Here is a 20,000-nt window from a genome sequence, read left to right as displayed (position 1 = left end):
TGTAATGACGGCCTATATAGAAGAGATGTTCTGTGTAGATTTAATGCAAATTGCTTGCTTCAAATTTTAACTGTTGTAGATTCTTTATCGTGAACAAACATGTTGATAAATTTCAAATACGTCTAAGTGGAATTGAGTATAAAAATACGCTATGCTCGGAATCACTCCTTCAAATATATAATTCGTATTACTATCTTGTTGTGAACCCTTTCATGAAAGCAGCATGATGTGTACTGTGTTGTAATGTATCGTGTTTAGCATTTTTATTTGCGATTACATTGAAGAGGCTTATAACTTGTAAACGCTTTCATGTGCTTGCTTATACTATAGAATATGACAAATGTTTGAGTACTGTGTCCCTGAATTTAGTTCTAATTGCAAACGGTATATGTAACTCTTGGGGAAAATGGAGGAAATTGAGATAGTTTACCACGCGTGATTGTGACCATATATCTAGATGATTGACTTGTGTAAGCTACAGAGTAACTGTGACTTCATCTCCATCAACTCATTTTAGTAACAGTTCTTAACATTTTAAGATGTGCTTCAAGAGTTTACAAGGTGAAGGACATGAAGATGCCTACATACTGTAAACATTAAACGTTTTTCAAGTGGCATTTTATAGAACGATTATAAAGTGTAGAAATGGATTTCAAAGTGGGTATGCATTCCTACAGTTATCAACGTTAATATACCCAGGCATATAATAACTAGATGAGAGTAAAAACCCTTTATCTATTTATTACATTACTTTATATGCTATATTTAGTATTCAGAAAGCACGTTCTCCGTTTGATATACACAATTTACAACATTCTAGCTTATAACATGGGAAATATTATTTTTTTCTTTTTTCTTTTATTCTTTATATTCTTTTCTTTTCTTTTTTTCTGATGCCGGTCGTGTATGCACATGTGGTTTGAAATGTTTAGCATCCGTAGTATCTTCCGTCAACTTATCGAAATTTGTAGAATAATTAAAATTCCCTGCAAATCACGTGTTTCTACAAAGCGTGATGTAGTATTCTCAAACATTCTGCCTCCCCTAACAGATACATTTCGTGAATAATAACTTTACGCACGGAAAAGTTGAATAGATGGCGCCAAGAGACATAAATATGACTTAGCGGAACATAAATATCCATGATCTTTTTAAGAAGATAAGCACACGTACAGATGTTGTTCATTCTGCTGACTTCCATGAGACAATGCATATGGAAGGCAAGGACTTCCACTGATCAATGAATGAGGATAAAGTTTCGAGTCAATCTCATGTAATGTACATGATGTAAAATCATGAAATGACCCTCTAAAAACCTTCCTTATAATTATAAGGACAATGTTAGCATCGTTATCCATCAAAATCTAAAAATAGATCATTTCATAAGTTTATTGAGTAGGAATGATGTTTTGAATATTTATCTCAAATTACTATGATTAGGAACATAGTTTTAATAATAAAATATACCAGTTTGAAACGTAACACTATCAAGAGGCCCTAGGCGTAACATTAGTAATTTTCAACCAATTGAATATAAAAAGAGTCACAAAAAACAATTCAAAAGGCTCCAATGTAGAGGAAATGTCTCACTTATGGCCGGCCCAAGTAAATTGAACAAGAATGCATGGTAATTAATATCTTGTTGTAAAGGTCATACGGTAATCTTTTTGCTTGCAATTTGCTTGGTATTAAGTTTTTCATTCTGTCTGAGGTATCGTCTAGTCTACTTGCATCATCCGTACGGCAACACTTAAATGTGCACACTGCGGCATTTACGTAATCATTATTATTTTCGATTCAAACCTTATTAAAAGTATTCTAAGGAGAGATACCTATCTCGTACTAACGTAATACCTTTCAAAGGACCCTTATACACAGTTAAGTCTCTCCGATACTCGAACGGATTATTCATAAGCTGGAGCTGGCGCCGAGGATATTTGTAGTGTAATGTAGGTTTTCGGATGCCATTAAAGGAAGCCACTTGAAAATGAAGGGTCAAAACATTTGGCTTCATGGAGTACCCATACTGTTTTAACAGTAATGGAAATTGTGGTTTGCTTAATAAACTAACAATGGGTTGAATAACTTATTTACCAAATGATATATTACACTGCAATTGGATATCTATCGCCAATTTCTTGTTGTACATAATTATTCAATGGCGTCTTTAAAAAGTAACCTGGTTTCTAAACAAAGCATATTTTTTCACTTCTAAGTATTGAGAGGACCATACTTAGCTGACAACCGCAGGGTGATCCCCTCGATGCTAATTAGGAGTGAATAAAGGATATTTTGTTTAGAAATCAGGTTTTTTCATCTTCATTGTGTTGTTTATAATTTGTTGTATATAGAATGAAGATACATCATAATTCATGGTCTCCCTCTGGTTAATATATACTGTTTCTTTCCCTTTCCCTGATATATCGAATCATTACGTCACAATTAGCATTGGCAGATTATATATACATTTCCATACTTAGTTGAGTTGATTTGTACTTGTTGTGTTTGATATTTGCCCGGTTCACGTTATGGAGGTGAAATGAAATAAACACCTCGGAATAAACACTTCAAGTCTGTACCCATGACATTTTGAATTGCATATCATAATGTATAATTTGAATTGTGAGGATTTTTAGCATGGAAGCGATATGCTAATGTAGTAAATGTATGTCTGTGTGTGTGTGTGTGTGTGTGTGTGTGTGTGTCTGTCTGTCTGTCTGTCTGTCTGTCTGTCTGTCTGTCTGTCTGTCTGTCTGTCTGTCTGTCTGTATGTATGTATGTATGTATGTATGTATGTATGTATGTATGTATGTATGTCTGTCTGTCTGTCTGTCTGTCTGTCTGTCTAGAGTGAACCAGAACGCACGATGCTATTTACAATGACTTTGTACGTTATCTAAACAATGCTGAACACTTAGTAAAACGTGAAAGGTGTCCTTTTGATTGAAGTCAAAGGCCCATGTTTATATGCTACCGATATGGAGATCATTTCACGTGTTGAAAAGTCCTTCAGCACTTACTATGGTATAGACGATAGTCAATCGTCAGTTTGATTAAAGTGAACCCAATGTCGTTCAAAACGTACTCAGACAGTAAGAAAACGTATTGCAATATTAAAATACTGTGTATTGCGTTTCTAGCAAACGTGCTAAGGCCTAATAAAAAATTGTGTGGTTCCAGTTTCGTTGAATTATTTTAGAATAGGTGGGATAGGTAGATTTTTATGTTATATAATTATACATTGTTATTTTCTGTGTGAGTATATATATATATATATATATATATATATATATATATATATATATATATATATATATATATATGTTGTCCAAATGGTCTCTGAGTTGTTTATTTCTTCTCATCAGATGTACAGCCATTACAAATTTGAAAAACAGTTTTATTTTGTCTTTTTAAGTTGATGTCAGTTTCCGCGTCCACTCTTTCTCGTGAGACTTCACAATATTTGCGATTCTAGTATTTTTTCTCTCGAATAAGTAAAAACAAATTAGGGTCGGCAGTGAAAAGCTAGGTGAGGTTGGGTAACCGGAACCAAACAATTATATTTTTTAGGCCTAACTTAATTGAAGAGGACAACTTCAAAGCGGTAATTTTTTAAGCTTGAGAATTTGTTTCATATAGTTCGCATTGAAATGTATGGTAAGGTTTATTATATCTCAATGAATCGGAATGGTATGACGTCATATTTCATGACGTTTTAGCTAGTAAAAATAACGCTATTGAATATACTGTGGAATATGCATCTTAATTTCAAGGCTAAAAAAATAAATTAAGGACATTGAGCAAAAGACCAATAATGACTCAAGGTGTGTAAAATGAAACTAGTTAATGATCATGACAATATCATGACGTTAATGTTTGTTGTCATATATGTTCTTAGAATAGCAGTTTATAGCACCGTCGTCCCATGAAATAAAGGCATTTTCATAAGCTTTGAGTTCTGGAAAGTTACTTCATGATTCGACGTCAGACAAATTTGGATTCCCAAGAAACACCAAATTGAAACTTTTCTTCACCTCTACTGTTCTAGCAGCGATACACTGTTGCCTAAGCGTCTTAGTAGGCATACATATGTAGTAGATAAACAATAAATATTCACGACTCCTAAGTGCTTATGTCTTCAGATAACTAGTGAATATGTATTGTTCATAAATACACATTCACTCATATGAAAACCTATGAGGTAATAGTGTCCACTGCAAGAACGAGACGAAAAGCAGTTAAAGTTTGGTATTTCTTGGCAACCGAGTGAAATGTATATGAAATTCTGAAATTACTCTTCAGAATTCAAAATTTCTGAAAATACCTCTATTTACTCAACCTCATTAACACAGAAACCAATTTTGAAGCCAACCATTCCTTTCCACACAAATCATAAAAAATGCACTTTAAATGTCAATAAATGTCACGGCAAAACAAACACATTCAGGATGTCGTAAAAAAGTTATGACCTAGGTAAATGGATTACTCTGGAATTTAGATAATGAAAAACAATTACCCTGTTCACGCTGTCTTGATCTCTATGATTATTAAAGGAATTACCATTTTGTTAATGTAGCAATCAATCTAAAAGGAAAACAAAATACATTATAATCTTTGTGATTAGTATAAGTAAAGGATTTTTTCTCATTAGCTTAAGTAAAGTGACATCAATATCCGTTCTTCATAACACGAGTGAAGTTTTATAAGTGTATGCCATTTCAAATTAGCGTGGTGAATTCCATAGACCTGAAGGAGTATAAATGAATGAGTTTTATGAAAAAAACAAATTTTTACATCTCGACCTTATTTACAAGTCTGGCTGACATCGCCGCTACATACAAAAGGACATTCCAATGTCAAGTATGCAATATATTATTCCCAAGTAACAACATCAACTGAATGGTAACTGGCACCAATGTCAAGATCATGCTATTATTCGAGGTAATAACATATTTTAATAAGCTTGTAAAGTAACAATGGTAGGTCAGTTCGTGACCTGGAATATGAAGCAGAAATAACAGATGAACGATGATTCAAATTTACTCCAATTAATTTTAAGGTCATAATACTATTCTCAATGAAGAATATTAAAATAAATTTGTGAACTTTAACTGACATGTGCAGTCAAATGAAAAACGTACACATGACGCTGTTAACATCACCAGTTTCTTCAACAATACTTTTGCTTGATTCTGTTTTTGTACTCGTGTTTCTGTGCTTTGTAAAGCGCATTGTGGTAGTTTTATGGAATGCGCTATATAAGAAAATTAGATTAGATTAGATTGGATTAGTTTCGCAATTTGCACGATAAACACTGTTTTGACACCTATAGTACATGATCACATCGCACAACTTTATACAATTTGAATGTTTAAGTGAATTGTCTAGTCAAACGAAATACGCACAAGAGACGTTGCTTACCACATAAGTCTTTTCGCAATTGGCAATGTAAACAATATTTTGACATCAATATTATCTGATCTCGTAGCATAGTTTCATAAAATTTGACTACATTAATCAATTGGAAGCTATTTTATCGTTGTGCCGCCATAGGATTTTCCCTGGAGTAATATTTGTAAAGTGCTATGAGTGCTAACACTCACTGTTGAAAGAGGCTATAAAATATATCCCATTATTAATATTAATATTAAGTTTGCCGTGAGCATAAGTCTTTTACATCAGAGACTATCGATTGTATTGAATCGATTGCAGCAGAGCACGTATTAAAGGACATGCAACGATTAAATTATTTACACGGAAGTCAATCAGTTTGTATGTTTTTGGTAACTTTTACCAACATAATAAGCTATGCAAGTGTTTATATCTAGAGCTCCATCCCATACAAAGGAGACACCAGGAAATCAATGATTATTCGGTTACCACAACCTTTACCATGCTTTGTCGTGTTCTATAGAACCCGAAACATATCTTACTTGCAGCTGTTAATAATCAGATTTATGGTTTTCTAAAGATTCCAACCAACGTCACACTTTTTTATGACATAAAGCAGACATCACGCAATTTTTTTGAGTTTACACTAAGAATATGACAATGTTATATAATACCTTCATGTGTACATACAGCTGTTAGTGTCTGACAGTATCTTCTAGAATAGAAATATGTGACTTATCAAGTCATAATACTTACAGCATATAATCAAATTGTTTACCAGCCTGGTTCATAGTCGTTGATAGAGGAACAAGTGTAGCCTTCTGTAATGTAATGTAATACAATGTGATTTTATGTGTTGTAGCGTAATATAATATAATATAATATAATATAATATAATATAATATAATATAATATAATATAATGTAATGTAATGTAATGTGTTGTGATGTGATGTGATGTGATGTGATGTGATGTGATTTGATACGATGCGATACATGTAGTGGGACGTGTGTAATATCATGTAATATGACGTAAATGTAATGGAATGTAGTGTAACGTAACGTAATGTAATGTAATGTAATGTAAATGTAAGGATGAATATGTGAGTTGGCGTATATGATTGATGTCATTGACTGGCCTTTAGCTTAAGACAATAATATAACTACTTTAGTAATCTTAAATAATAAAAATAAATTATGTTCATACATTGTATGTTCAATTGGTTTTCAAAAGTCAGAAATATTTACTGTTGATACTAATGATGTGTGAAAATCGATATCTTGATACACAGTTTGACTATGCGTTATGAATGATAATAATATGTTAATGTTGAGACAAGCTAGTATAGATTACACGCATTGACGTATGGTATTTGTTGGAAATAAATCTAAATAAACGCCTTTTCATAATTTTATGATTATTAATCAACCATTACCATAACATTACCTGTAAAAAGTTATATATAAATCTCATTCCGCGAAGGTCAGTAAGCGAGATATTATATAACTTTGTCATGAAGCATATGTTAGAACATAACATTCATTTTGAAAACTTCTGCTTGTGGAATATATTGGATTCTTATGGTTAAAGGGTGTATATTTGTTGGATTTCCAGCGAAGGCATTAATCATAGTTTGACTTCAATAAGTATGGCGCTATGAGGATTACCTGCAAGTGCAAGTGACATTTAGATAAATCACATAAATAGTGGTTTTCACTATAGTCTGCAAACTGTCCATTTGTCCATCGAAATAGCATGGACATTAACGTGAACTAGTAACAGAGGTAAGAGGTAATATTCATCAGCTTGTCTTATTTCAGAATGAACTCGATGACAGAATTTCATGATAATGTTACCTTGCACAACTATACCAGGAATGTAAATCTAGGGAAATGTTGTTCTTAAACACTTTTGAATGTTCAAATTGACTATAACAACGGTTATTGCTTCCCCTTTTAGGTATTACTATGGGAGATATTCAAACAAATAAAAACACATAATATGTACTCAAGAACTATTTATACCATGCCGTTTTGGACTACTTTCTGTCCCACTGCTATGCGCGTTACTATGCTTGTTGCAAAACTTGTTGGCATCCTGCACGTCCTGTACCTGTACGTTATCATGGCGGAATTCGGGAGCCGACGATTTTCAAAAGTGGCTCCAGGAATTCCTCCTCAAACCTTAAACAGTATTTTATTTGGCGATTGTGGCGAAATCACATCAAATATTGGTAAGGCAGCTTTGGATTCGATCAACGGTGTAGCAACGGGAAAGAAATTAGAGTGAAGCCAGCGATAGACGATGGATAACATATGAATATCATGATATCATGTTTTTATTTTCGTTGTCGATGACAACGACGACGACGACGACGACGACGACGATGATGATGATGATGATGATGATGATGATGAATAGGGAATTGTTGCATAATACCGCTAATCAGCTTCCTTCACATTTTGACATTTTGTTACAAACATTTCACAACAAATGTGTTGTCAGGTTACTGTTTGTGTATTCCGTACATGTTTTCCAAAATTTACAACACTAATGTTGTTATTGTGCTGGGTCAAATATTTCTTATATGTGTGCTTATATTTCAAATATACGAGTGATGTATCTCATGGCTTAATCAACGAAAGATGATTTCTGATTAACGTACGTGCGCATCTGAAAATTAATTTGCTAAGCAATATAATTAAACTTTTTTCTACTTAATGACCGACGAACGTTCGGAAGGTTTATTGCCCTTGAAAATACAGAATTCAGACACGTGAACAGAACGTTCGTTTGATTGTTCACGATGCGCAGTGGTTATTTTAACACGTGAGGCGCTGTGAATTGTCGTATTTTAACACATCGTTCTTACAGAAAGAGCGTTGGGTTAGCACATGTCACAACGTTGCCATAGAAACGTATTCGCATCCCCCAATCACAGAGTCGGTATTTAAAATAGCGAATTAATACAGTTTTCTATGTTAGATTGCACACAGGTGGAACAGGCTACCATAACAAGTGCAACAAGCACGCATTCGGTGTCTCGTATGTTACTATCATAAAGGCGACGTGAATCTGATACATGCAAGAGACGTAAGGGTGAAAAAGCGGCATAGGGCCTTTGCTGATTTCCGTACTTCACTTGATATCTCATTATCAACATCCCACGAAAATGACAATTTATCAGTATGTTATTATACAGGTAGGTGTTCTGAGAATATCAAATTATCCATCTATCTATCTATCTATCTATCTATCTATCTATCTATCTATCTATCTATCTATCTATCTCTCTCTCTATCCAACCATCCATCCATCCATCCTTCCTTCCATCCATCCATCCATCCCTCCGTCTATGTTCATCTGTCTGTCTGTCTGTCTGTCTGTCTATCTGTCTGTCTGTCTGTCTGTCTGTCTGTCTGTCTGTCTGTCTGTCTGTCTGTCTGTCTGTCTGACTGTCTGTCAACCCATCCATCTATCCATCCAACCAACCCCAAAATCTTTCTCTTTTATTCCTTTTTAATATATTTACCTAATAAGTCACTCATGCCATTTCCATCAATCTTGCCATCCGCACACCTTTCTGTTGTGTTTGAATTTCGGTTTGCCAGTATAATTATTACCGAAAGTTGCAAGTAAGATGATTGAACATGGTAACATTGAAATATTGGAGTCATTGTAAAAAGACAAACTATCTTTACCTAAGATATGTTTCAGAATGGGTTTGAAAAGAGTAAGAATTGCTGGTGTGGGTTTTTGTTACATAAAGAATAGTGTCTAAGACATGGCGCACTCAGTTGTTTACTAAATACTTTTCCTCATGCATCTCATAGAGTAGCGATGTTGTTACCATAGAAATAAAACACGGATCTTTGTGTCCGGTGTTATCAACTTTCATTTCCTCCTGAGGTAAGGCCTACTGGATGGTGTCACATCTCACCCTATCCTAATAATACTTGACATTTTTGAATGTAACGGAAGGGCTCCCGAGGAAGTAGAATATGCTCTGTGGAAAGAAATTACAAGAACTGCCTTCACAATTCTCTGCTTTAAAGGTGATTCTAAGTTCACGACTGGCTTAACCTTTTTGCACTGTCGTAAGGTTTGTATTTTATCTTCATTTTTAAAGCGATTTGTGTTCCTTTCCGAAAGACTTAACAGTAAGAACGTACATGTATTGAAATTATATGTAATGCACCCATTGTCCAAAACAAGGCCTCTACACTCAACGCAGTCTGTTATTCTAAAAATGTTCATTTTATTACATAAAGTCCCTGTGCGATTACCTTTAGGCAAAATCATTTCGAAAAAGAAACGTTCACACGAATTATACTTCTGTACGATCCATTACCTACTTCGTTGCCAAAAATATCAAATTAAAATATCTAGAGCAGTTATTTTTATTTTGTATTTACTGGAAAGTAATATTATCTATTATTATCGTTTCATAAGTAGAGCGCAACTTTGGACACGATCGTTCAATTTATCTTGGCGGCTGCTCAAGTGGTTTTCACCGTGTCAGAGTGCGTGTTGAAATGCAGTACTAGTCACAATTGTTACTGCTGTGAATTTCAATCGGTCACATGGAGTTGACAAATAAACTACATATTTTGAGAGGGGTTCATTAATTTTAGCATGTTACTTGACTTGATTTACGATATACTGTGATGAATCGGAAAGCTATCGCAATCATTCACGTTTGACAAGGCGAGCCAAAGGCAACAGCATTTCGTGATGGTTTCTAAATTGCGTTTCATCATTATTAACAGAAACACAAATTCCTTTTATTCAGGATTCAAATTTAGACGTCGAAAACAAACGCTTCCAGAGATTGCACATTATAAAAGTGAATTGAGAAAATAACCCAGTGACGTCTAATTTTTCTGTTTTTTATTATTTTATGTGAATTCTCCAAACACAATATGCCTTCCTTTCTTCCTTCGTACTATCTAACATGTCTACATAAGCATTGTCGCCACGAGTAAAGTACCTCATCAATTTTCGAGTAATACAATTTGTATGAAATGAACAGGATATGTAAAAACTAAATTAGATCGCTCTATCTATAGAAGGATATGGAAAATATAGAAAAAATAGAAAATTGCGGGAAATAGATTCGTAATGTCTTTTCCAAATAAGGTTATTATTTCTATTGCTTCAGAACGAACAATATTTGTTTTGTGCAGGCAATAATAAATTGAATCCTCAAAAGAATGTTTCCCAAAACTGGGAGATAGATTTCAACGTTGAATACATTCTTCCCATTGTGAATGTTCTGATATTTTAACTCCGACTACGTTTATTTAGATAAATACCTACAAGACATTACCTGATCTGCTGCCGTGTTCAATTGTGCGTATCCATGGCAATCGGTGAAGCATGAAACATAACATGGAGATATTTTATTTGCTTTAAGCACACTGTTTCAAACAAAATCTATAAGAATTGTCAGTTTACATATTTGTATTATATATAACGTATTAGCTGTAAATCAAGCATTATTTTTTTGATCAGGCAACCAGCAATTCATTCACTGAGAATTTTAAAAAAATACCAATAATTAGACATTGTACATATTAACTGGAGGTCGATTAATCTATAGTACAGTAAGAGACTGAAATCAGGATTTCTTTGGGGCGATGATTTTTGAGGTGCGGACCCACAAAATCACTTGATTGAGTGTATTGTACCATAAAAGAGGTTTACCCTGAGGTGATTCAATGTTGTTCAGAGTGTATTATTTATAAGTTATCATAATATCTAACAAAACAGTTTCAACAGTTCGTCCCCTTGCAGTTAGTACAGCTTTATTCAGATTTTATGTCCGTTAAATTGCTATTTTGAATTTTGTCTTGTTTTGTTTAAAAATCTTTCATATAAATATTTGTTCCAATTTGAATACTTATGACTCCCCAAATAGATTATTTAACGGAATGTCTGTTGTTTAGCCGACATATTGTTGCGCTTAGTTTAATACACCAACGCATGTCGTCATCTTTCCATAAATGTCGCAATCGCATATTGTTTGAGCAATAAAGTAACGATTAAAGGTGTCTATATTAACAAAATGCCAACAAATTCAAATACGACTCACGATTTATTGGAAATATTCAGTTGCATGCGAAAAAGTTCATTCTCGCAGATAATATTAATATATACTTGTTTTATATAAAAATTGATATATCACTAATGCAACGCATACTAAGAATATTATAGTGTGCATGCAATGGAATTGTTGCTGCCTGTGAAAAAAAGTTAAATGTTTGGTTGTAGTGTTTCGTTTTCAATTTACAACATTTATTGCCGCTACTGAAATTTTGATAGGAACACGTTTTATCCATTATCTTACCACGTACTGGGTTTACCAAATTCGGATATCTGTTTTTCCCGTCCGGCTTCCAAATCGAATCAGCGCCATATGTTCATTCCAGTTCAGCCGTTTGCAAAGATTTCACCATGAATGCAATGATTCTACTTCTGTGTACTACGAGAGATATTTATACCTAGCCATATGGTTTGAAAAAGTCATAGTTGAAAAACATATTGTATCTTTCTTCCTTTATCACATATTTGTTACTTTTGCATTAAATCACTGTAAAAGATACACAGTTCAATTAAACTCAACGCTGGTTTTCGATTTTTAGATGGATACTGTTTTTTTTTCAGTATCAGATTTTGAACGTTTCTAAAGGTGAATCCGGTTTCTCGCATTAGTTATGACTTATTAAGTAGAGCCATAATAATAATAATAATAATAATAATAATAATAATAATAATAATAATAATAATAATAACATAGGACCAGTCCTTTGTTTTAGATCACATTCTCTGTATCTCTGTGTCAGACAACTGTTTTTCACACTTAGACTTTAATCTTAAGTAGAATTGGGTCTGTATACAATAACACATATGGTCATGATGTGACTACTAAAACGGTATGGAATCAACATGTAGTCGGCAGCAGCACTTCAAGCTGCACTAGCCTAACTGGAGCATTATTTGTTTTGACAGACAATGAATAATTTGTATTTTTACTGAATTTTGTTAAAATGCCAATAATTAGACATTATACATATTAATTAGAGACCGGTGTATCGTATCCATAAGTAGTACAGCAACATGTTGAAATCGTGATTGTACGAGGGCCATTGATTTTAACGAGCGAACCCCCAAAAATCAATTTTAATACACCATATTTTACAGCCCCCATATGTGATATAATACTGTTAGTGGTATACGATATTACAAGGAAGTCAATCATATATAACCAAACGTTCCAGTTGCAGATAGTGTAACTTAACGTAATATTCGTAGTTGGCTGTAGATATTCTCAAAGAAGTACAGGTATAAAAGGTGATGACAATTGAATCAGTGCCAATTAAGATCTAGGCAATAATGATATCGATATCTTGGTTTAATTGTACGTTCCCATCATTCAAAAAAGGTCAGTGGGGTTATTTGAAAGCTTATTTGAAAGCTTGTATAGACTTGCGTGTCATGTGCCTGAAATCAATAGCTGGAATCGTGTGAAGACTTATTTGCAATGATTCTCCAAATACATCAACAACCCTCAAAAATCGATCAAATTTCGGTCTCAGCAATTAAAAACTGTAATAGAGTCTGGGCAATTATTACCATTAAAACCAGTTTTGATGACAATCTCGCAGGCTTCGATGCTTCATGGCCGCCTGTCCTTAATTGTGTTCTGTGTGCTGATTTAAGCTATTACGACTAGAGGCAGCAAAATCAAAGTATATATCCCAATATCTTGCAATCAAGTCAGGCAAATTGACCCAAACACACTAAACGCTATCCAATTTTACGCATGATGGTACTCGTATTAGACATTGGTGAACATGTTTGGAAAGTCTTTGATGACGCCGAAAAGCTTAAGTTAGTGCCTAGATATTAATACTCGGTTAATAAATGGTCAATTTTTCATGTAACCAAAATCGTGATAAATTGGCGATTTACATCATTCGACTTAATATATAAAGGATCTTAATTCTGAAAAATTACTTATAACAATAGAAAAGAAAATTGGTTTTTGATAACATTGCGTGTGGGATTTTTTATACGAATTTTTGATAACGTAACTAAAATATTAATGTTATAATAATCAATAACAGCGGTTGTCTCAATTTTTTTCCTCGAATCGAAAATCTAAATGGTGTACACACAGTAATGTAGTAATTTGTGCCCTTAAGGATAGAAGGATTAGAAAATATCATTATTTGTAAGGCCTAACAAAAAAATATTGTGTGGTTCCGATTATGCTCAATTTCAGAATAGGTGGGGTAGGTAGATTTCTTATTTTCTTTTATTTTTCTTTTCATATGCGAGTGTCTAGTTATGTTCTCCGTTGTTTTCCATATACGGTCTCTGTGTTACTGGTTTCTTCTCATCAGATGTACAGCCATTTCAGATTGGAAAAACAGTTTTATATTGTCTTTTTAAGAAGATGTCAGTTTCCGCATCCACTATTTCTAGAGAGACTTCTTAATTTTCTTGATTTTATTATTTTTTTCCTGAATACATATAAACAAGTTTTGGGTAGACAGTGGAAAACTATGTGGGGTCGGGTAACTGGAACCAAACAATGTTTTTAGGCCTGAGATTAACTAATGAACTTTTACAATTCAGAAATGTAGTAACATTAGAAGTCACGAACATACATACATATTAGAAACACACTTCTTTAATAAGTCTATTCAAAAGACATGGAATGTCCCTATACAGTACTGTTCAAATAGTCAATATATCAACACAGTGGTTATATACTTTCAAATTCGTCAGCTGACTTACTTTAACATTCATTTCCCTTCTATTCATGTTACAGACGACCGACTTTCACGTGGCATACTGTCGAATCTAATATTAAAAATGAGTCCTTGAGAAAAACAGCCTCAGAGACCTTATGACATTCTCTACTCACGCCTATACGATGGCAAGATTTTATACCATTTAAAATCATCAATCATGTTCCACTCACTCTTAATAAATTTCCCTAAATTATTTACACATTATTAATTGATTATAATTTTATTGAAGACGCCTTTAAACGTTCCAGAACTCACAAAAGACACAGTCAGTGTATGCATCTATATAGGTATGAATGTGTGTGTGTGTGTGTGTGTGTGTGCGCGTGCGTGCGAGCGTATGTGTGTGTGTGTGTGTGTGTGTGTGTGTGTGTGTGTGTGTGTGTGTGTGTGTGTGCGTGTGTGTTTGTTCAACACATTATCATATTTGCCTCTTCACGCGGAATAGCCTTTGGTCTGGTTGACAGCATATTTCCCGATCAGTGAATTATTCACTAAGTGAACATGCAAGGAATAAATATTCATTTGATGTATTAAGTACTCGGTAGACATGTGGGCTAGACAGAGGTGCGTGGGGTGGGCAGGATGATGGTTAGTATTATGTTTAGGAGACATGGTGAATAATGACGTCGCCTAGACTGCTGCAGGCGTTTATTTATCAAATGAAAAATCATATACATTATATTTCCAATAGCTGAACATTTTTATGTGTCTGTTTGCCCACCAAAACGTGTACCGTTATAATGCAGGTAGTGCTGCTTAATGGGTTATCAGTATTGCTTTGCCTTAAAATGTTGAATATGGAACAAAAAGAACAGCAGATCTTTGTATTATTGGTAATCTAGGAACTGTAAATGAAATGAAATGAAGGGAGAGGAACTATAAATTGCACGTTATATGATCATGAAATGATTTTAAATTACGATGTCGTTGCACACGCACATACTTAAAAGTCACGTCGAGAGTAAAGGTAGTTCCATCAACTGATACCAGACCTATCACCTTTATGCAATGGAAGTTAATTCTAGAAAAGGGAAAGAGTCAATAGTAATCCATTTGTATGTCCCTGTTCGGTATATAAGTAGTTGCTTGGTATATAACTAAAAGCACTGGTATTTCCATAAAGATAATGTATCTTTTCCCCGCTGAAATGTGCTTACGTTGTCTAGACTAGGCACTAGTAATAAAGTATACAAGGGTGTAATAATTTGGACTTATTTCGAATGAGTTCTTTTGTTCAGCATTGCTTCATATTAACCCTTCTTGAAAAGAGGTGAATTCACGCTGATTAGGGCAAAGTACAGGAGCAATACAATATCCGTAGGGCAAAGTAAATCTGTACGAGAAAGATAGAATCACAACGATATATGGGAACGCTATACAGTCTTAATGTCGCTATATAAATGTTCTTTGAACAATCGTTTAACCGAAATCCAGTCGGCTTAACTATAGACATTGAAAGGTGTTGAATTATCTTGGGAAATGGGCTTCTTTGCCATTAACGTATACTTGTTTGTGTTGAGAAGCCAAGTTAATAGCATCAAATGAGGCGAAGAAACAATTGAGTATAGTATACCATTAAAAAGAAAGATGTTGTGAAAATCCATTAAGTCAAAATAACAGACTTTCCTAATAGACTACATTAAGGTGAAGACGAACATTTCAAATTAAACAAAGTATGCATTCCATGGATCCAGAGCAAAATAATATGGAAAGCGCATCCTTACGGAAAATCGTGTAACCAACCAATGAAATAAGTAACCGCTTAAAATCATATTATACAAGACAATCACCTTCAATAACATGCTTCAATGTGTTACTTAGGTAAATTCTGTGAAGATTATTTATTTATTTATTTATTAGTGATATTAATTGGTAATTTAGGGTACTGAAGCAAAGACTCATTTTAATGAAGCAAAGACGTTAGTGTTTAAGGTAATAATTTATATACGATCCAATAGGGAACTTGCAAACCCGCCATGTTGAATGTTGCATCATGGGAAATGTGATGATAAATACTAATCGATTAGTATTGTAAACAATGTTGATATATTGTCTGTAACCACAAATAATCAATTTATAGTCACCCTGACCATTGTGGGAGGTTAATTTTATCAGTAGCTCCAGATTAGGTATTACAATAACCACAGATAATCCCATAATCCTTTGCGTCTGAGCATGCTCAGTCTGGATTGTAAGTTCCCTATTCCTACTATGAGTATCACAATTAAATTACTTCTCCAAGCAATGTATAAATCAAAAGTATATACATTTTATATTATATTTATCAGTCCAAACTGCCAAGGTTCATTAATTTTAGTTGGCACAATCTATTTATAACGTAAACTACATCCTGCTTTTGTTATCAGGATATTTAAGAAATTAGCTCACTCTTTGGCGTGCATAAACGTTCTAATATTATTTACATGACAATCACAAAGCTTCATTGCTACTCTCATTTACCGGAAGATTCAAGAGATGGCATATATACAAATGGTCTCCTGTCAGGTGTCTTATAATTAATTGCTCGTTTAACATTCAAACGATACACTGAAATGGATGGCCACTGTCATAAATGATAGTTCTAACCTTTTGTGATACCCCAGGGAACGTGAGATGGTAATTAGTATGTTATAAGTTTGGGTCAATTAGGGATAATAGTTATAGCCTAAAAGGTTATAACTTAAAACCATAATATATGACCTGTCATGTTTCATCTAGTAGAAATGTGTTGTAAATAGTTAAGGTTAAAGCAATATCTTCAATGGCTCTTGAATTCTTCCGATATCAAATTTCTGCATATTTATAATCACGTACGTGTGTTTGTTCAGTACAGAAAGGGGACTTGCTGTTTCAAAAAAATCACAATGGAAGTGTATATTCACACAAAAAAAATAGCTTCATAAAGTGTAAGATTTCCTTCTATACTTTAGTTGACTAATGAGGTCACCATTTTTAGCATCCGGATGCACTTTACTCAGCCAAAAATGATATACTTATTGAAAAACAACAGTATCCACTAAGAATATATCACTACAGGAAAAGGTGGCTTTATATTAAAATAAAGAATCCTACTTTGTATGTTACTTTGTCTTTGTACTCAATTCTTAACAGGAAATGCTCTGCACTTAGGAAATTCCAAGAAACTATCACATCCGAACGTGTTTGGAATACTCTTCTCACTGGCACCGCTATCAGATTTGTCCTCTCCATCTCTACGTGATAACATTTGCCATGAGAGTTGTGTTAAATTACTTTTTATTTCGCTCAAATGCATTGTTTATCATTCGAAGTTTGTCTTCCTTATTGTCTTGCCCATCTGGTATATTAGTTCAGTGGCTACGTTCTGGTAAGACAAAAGAAAAAAAATGGTCTGGTTCCGCGTTCACATCTTGAAACATGTGCAGGGGCGGAATTGCAACTCGGAGTTCAAAGTCGAAAGGAAAAAACCCCGAAGGGTCTGAAAACTGGGAAATCTAAACACAAAAATAAGCGAAATATAACATTTTCTACAGCAGTACTAAAAACCCAGGAAATTGACTGAAAACAACGTAGTGAGACGTAATTGAAGTCACCAATCTTTTAGTTTAGAGATCACGATGACTAGGAGAACTTGTATTGCTGTGATTGACTCATTACACTAGTGTTTTAATGGTTTTAGATCACAATGTCTAAAGCAAGGCTCTTTGCCCAAAGAATGATTGGCACAGTGCATGAATGGACACTCACTTCCCATACAATCATAAAAGTCAGGAAAAGCGATGCAATAATATATATGCATTTTGTATTGTGAGAAAAGCAAAATTATGGCAGTGTTTGAATGCTATGTAAACATTTTAAAGAAATTCAAACGTCAGGTTTAATGGTTATATTAGTACGTTGTCCCAATCAAAGTAGAAAGTAGATAAAGGAGGCCATTTACATCAAGAGTTGCCCTAGCAACCTCAACAGAGATGAGGGACTTTACGTTTTACCTAAGATCTACGTGCATGAGCAATTTCCGTGGTCAAGGCACTTTGTGAGTGAACATGATGACTGTTCGCAGTCGAAAGCTCTCAACTTATCAAATATATGATGTGTGTATTGGTTAAAAGTTTAGTACTCGACATGGGTATTCTCCATTTAACTTCAAATCAAGAATGTTATTACGTTTTGGTAAACAATTAATGCCAACCCATAGCCACGACTAGGAAGTGGTTGTTAGCACAAGTCGACAGTTTTCGGATGTATGGAAGACAGCAACTTGTGACTGTAAAATACATTTTGCAGAGTATATTGGATTAGATCTAACATTGAATTCAAGTGCACATTCTACAAAACAATTTCTTTTTACAAGTTGGCATTCTGATTGCTAGTTACAGTACTACATGAATTCAGAGCAAGAGGAAACACTGATTTTGAACAAAAAAAAGTAACTAAAAAGCATATTTTAAACATGTTTATGAAGCTGCAGATGTTAGCATAGCACTTGCCTCATACTTCCAAAGAATCATTTTTAATATTAACAAATTAAAATGTATGTTATTAAGCGTTTCAGTAAATATTAAGCATGACAATACCGGTTCTTCTGTACTATCTCGTTTAATAACAAATATATGTTATCAAATGGTGCAGTAAAGGTGAACGTTTGTTGAGGAATTCATAACCCTCTTCCAATGAAGTTTGTTAAATGAAATTCATTTGTATACTATACACTTTTTAGGAAAATCCAATCAACGGAATATGCCTTGATTGAGAGAGTCTTTAAATGAGCTCTCTGGGGTAAGACGCTCAAATCGTCTTAAGGGTATCAATGAAGTGTTATCTAACAGGAATAGTACCACCCTTAAGTTATTTGAAAGAAAACTTCTGCATCGTATCGTTTTCAGACCTCCAGATGTCTTCTTAGAGAATTACAATTTTGCCTGAATTACACAGCGTGGTTTTCCTTTCATATGGTCCATGAGATAGAATGACATGTCCATCATGTATCACTCAATATACCCAGGAGACATCGATGATCCTGATTGACACCTGCTAATAGATGCACATTTGTCAGTGTCGTGTTGAGTTGGTGTCACAAAATGACGTGAATACGTCGTCTTCTTCAATCACTATTATAGACCTTTTATGTTAACGAGGCAATTCTTCCCCAGCAAACTGATTTCATGGTGTGTTTATTTACCTGTAGTCAAGGGAACATCTAATTTATACTTCCCTGTGAAGTAATTGCCTTAAAACGTTTGTCAAAGTTTGACACACAGTGTGCAAAGACGATGTGTAAGTCAATGTTAGTTGAACGGGCATAGATTTGCACTTGAAAATATATATTTAATGTAACTATTTTTAAAAACAAATTGTTAAAGTTGACTTTATCAATTTACACTCGTACGTGATGTGTGGAATACTTCATCTATACAAAGACAATGTTATGAAATACCAGAGCCTTCTTGGAATTTTCCAAGGTATTAATTATTTAATTAATTAATTAATTAATTAATTATCTAATCATCATCAGCAGAAACTTTTCCTCGCTCCTCAACTTAAAAAACATGTTCAAACACATGTTCCAAGCGTCTGTCAGCCTCTGTCGATGCAACATTTCACGCTCAAAAATTGCTAATGAACGCATATGAATACATATTGGTTCCACACAATAATGTGTATTTACTTAGGGTGCGTGAGTTTGCATTAAACGACTCGACAATTAGAGGTAAAATGCTTAATACGGCTTAAGACGTAATTGTAATCAAATAAAGCCATCCTTCGAGAAAAGGTGAGGACCTGGAGATTTAACGATGAAATGAAATA

The 20,000-nt window shown here is 34.0% G+C and overlaps 1 protein-coding gene across 1 annotated transcript in view; it reads right to left on the bottom strand.

Moving 5' to 3' along the window:
• The window catches only part of LOC144445884 (monocarboxylate transporter 13-like), a 59,163-nt gene extending 41,740 nt beyond the window's left edge, over positions 1–17,423 (bottom strand). Inside the window, exon 1 of the mRNA XM_078135525.1 lies at positions 17,286–17,423. Within this exon, the coding sequence (XP_077991651.1) occupies positions 17,286–17,423 (138 nt within the window). The remainder of the gene's footprint in view (positions 1–17,285) is intronic.
• Between the last annotated feature and the right edge of the window lie 2,577 nt (positions 17,424–20,000).

This window comes from Glandiceps talaboti, chromosome 14 (assembly GCF_964340395.1).
Source record: "Glandiceps talaboti chromosome 14, keGlaTala1.1, whole genome shotgun sequence".
Taxonomy (NCBI): domain Eukaryota; kingdom Metazoa; phylum Hemichordata; class Enteropneusta; family Spengelidae; genus Glandiceps; species Glandiceps talaboti.
This window is presented reverse-complemented; position numbering and strand designations above follow the sequence as displayed.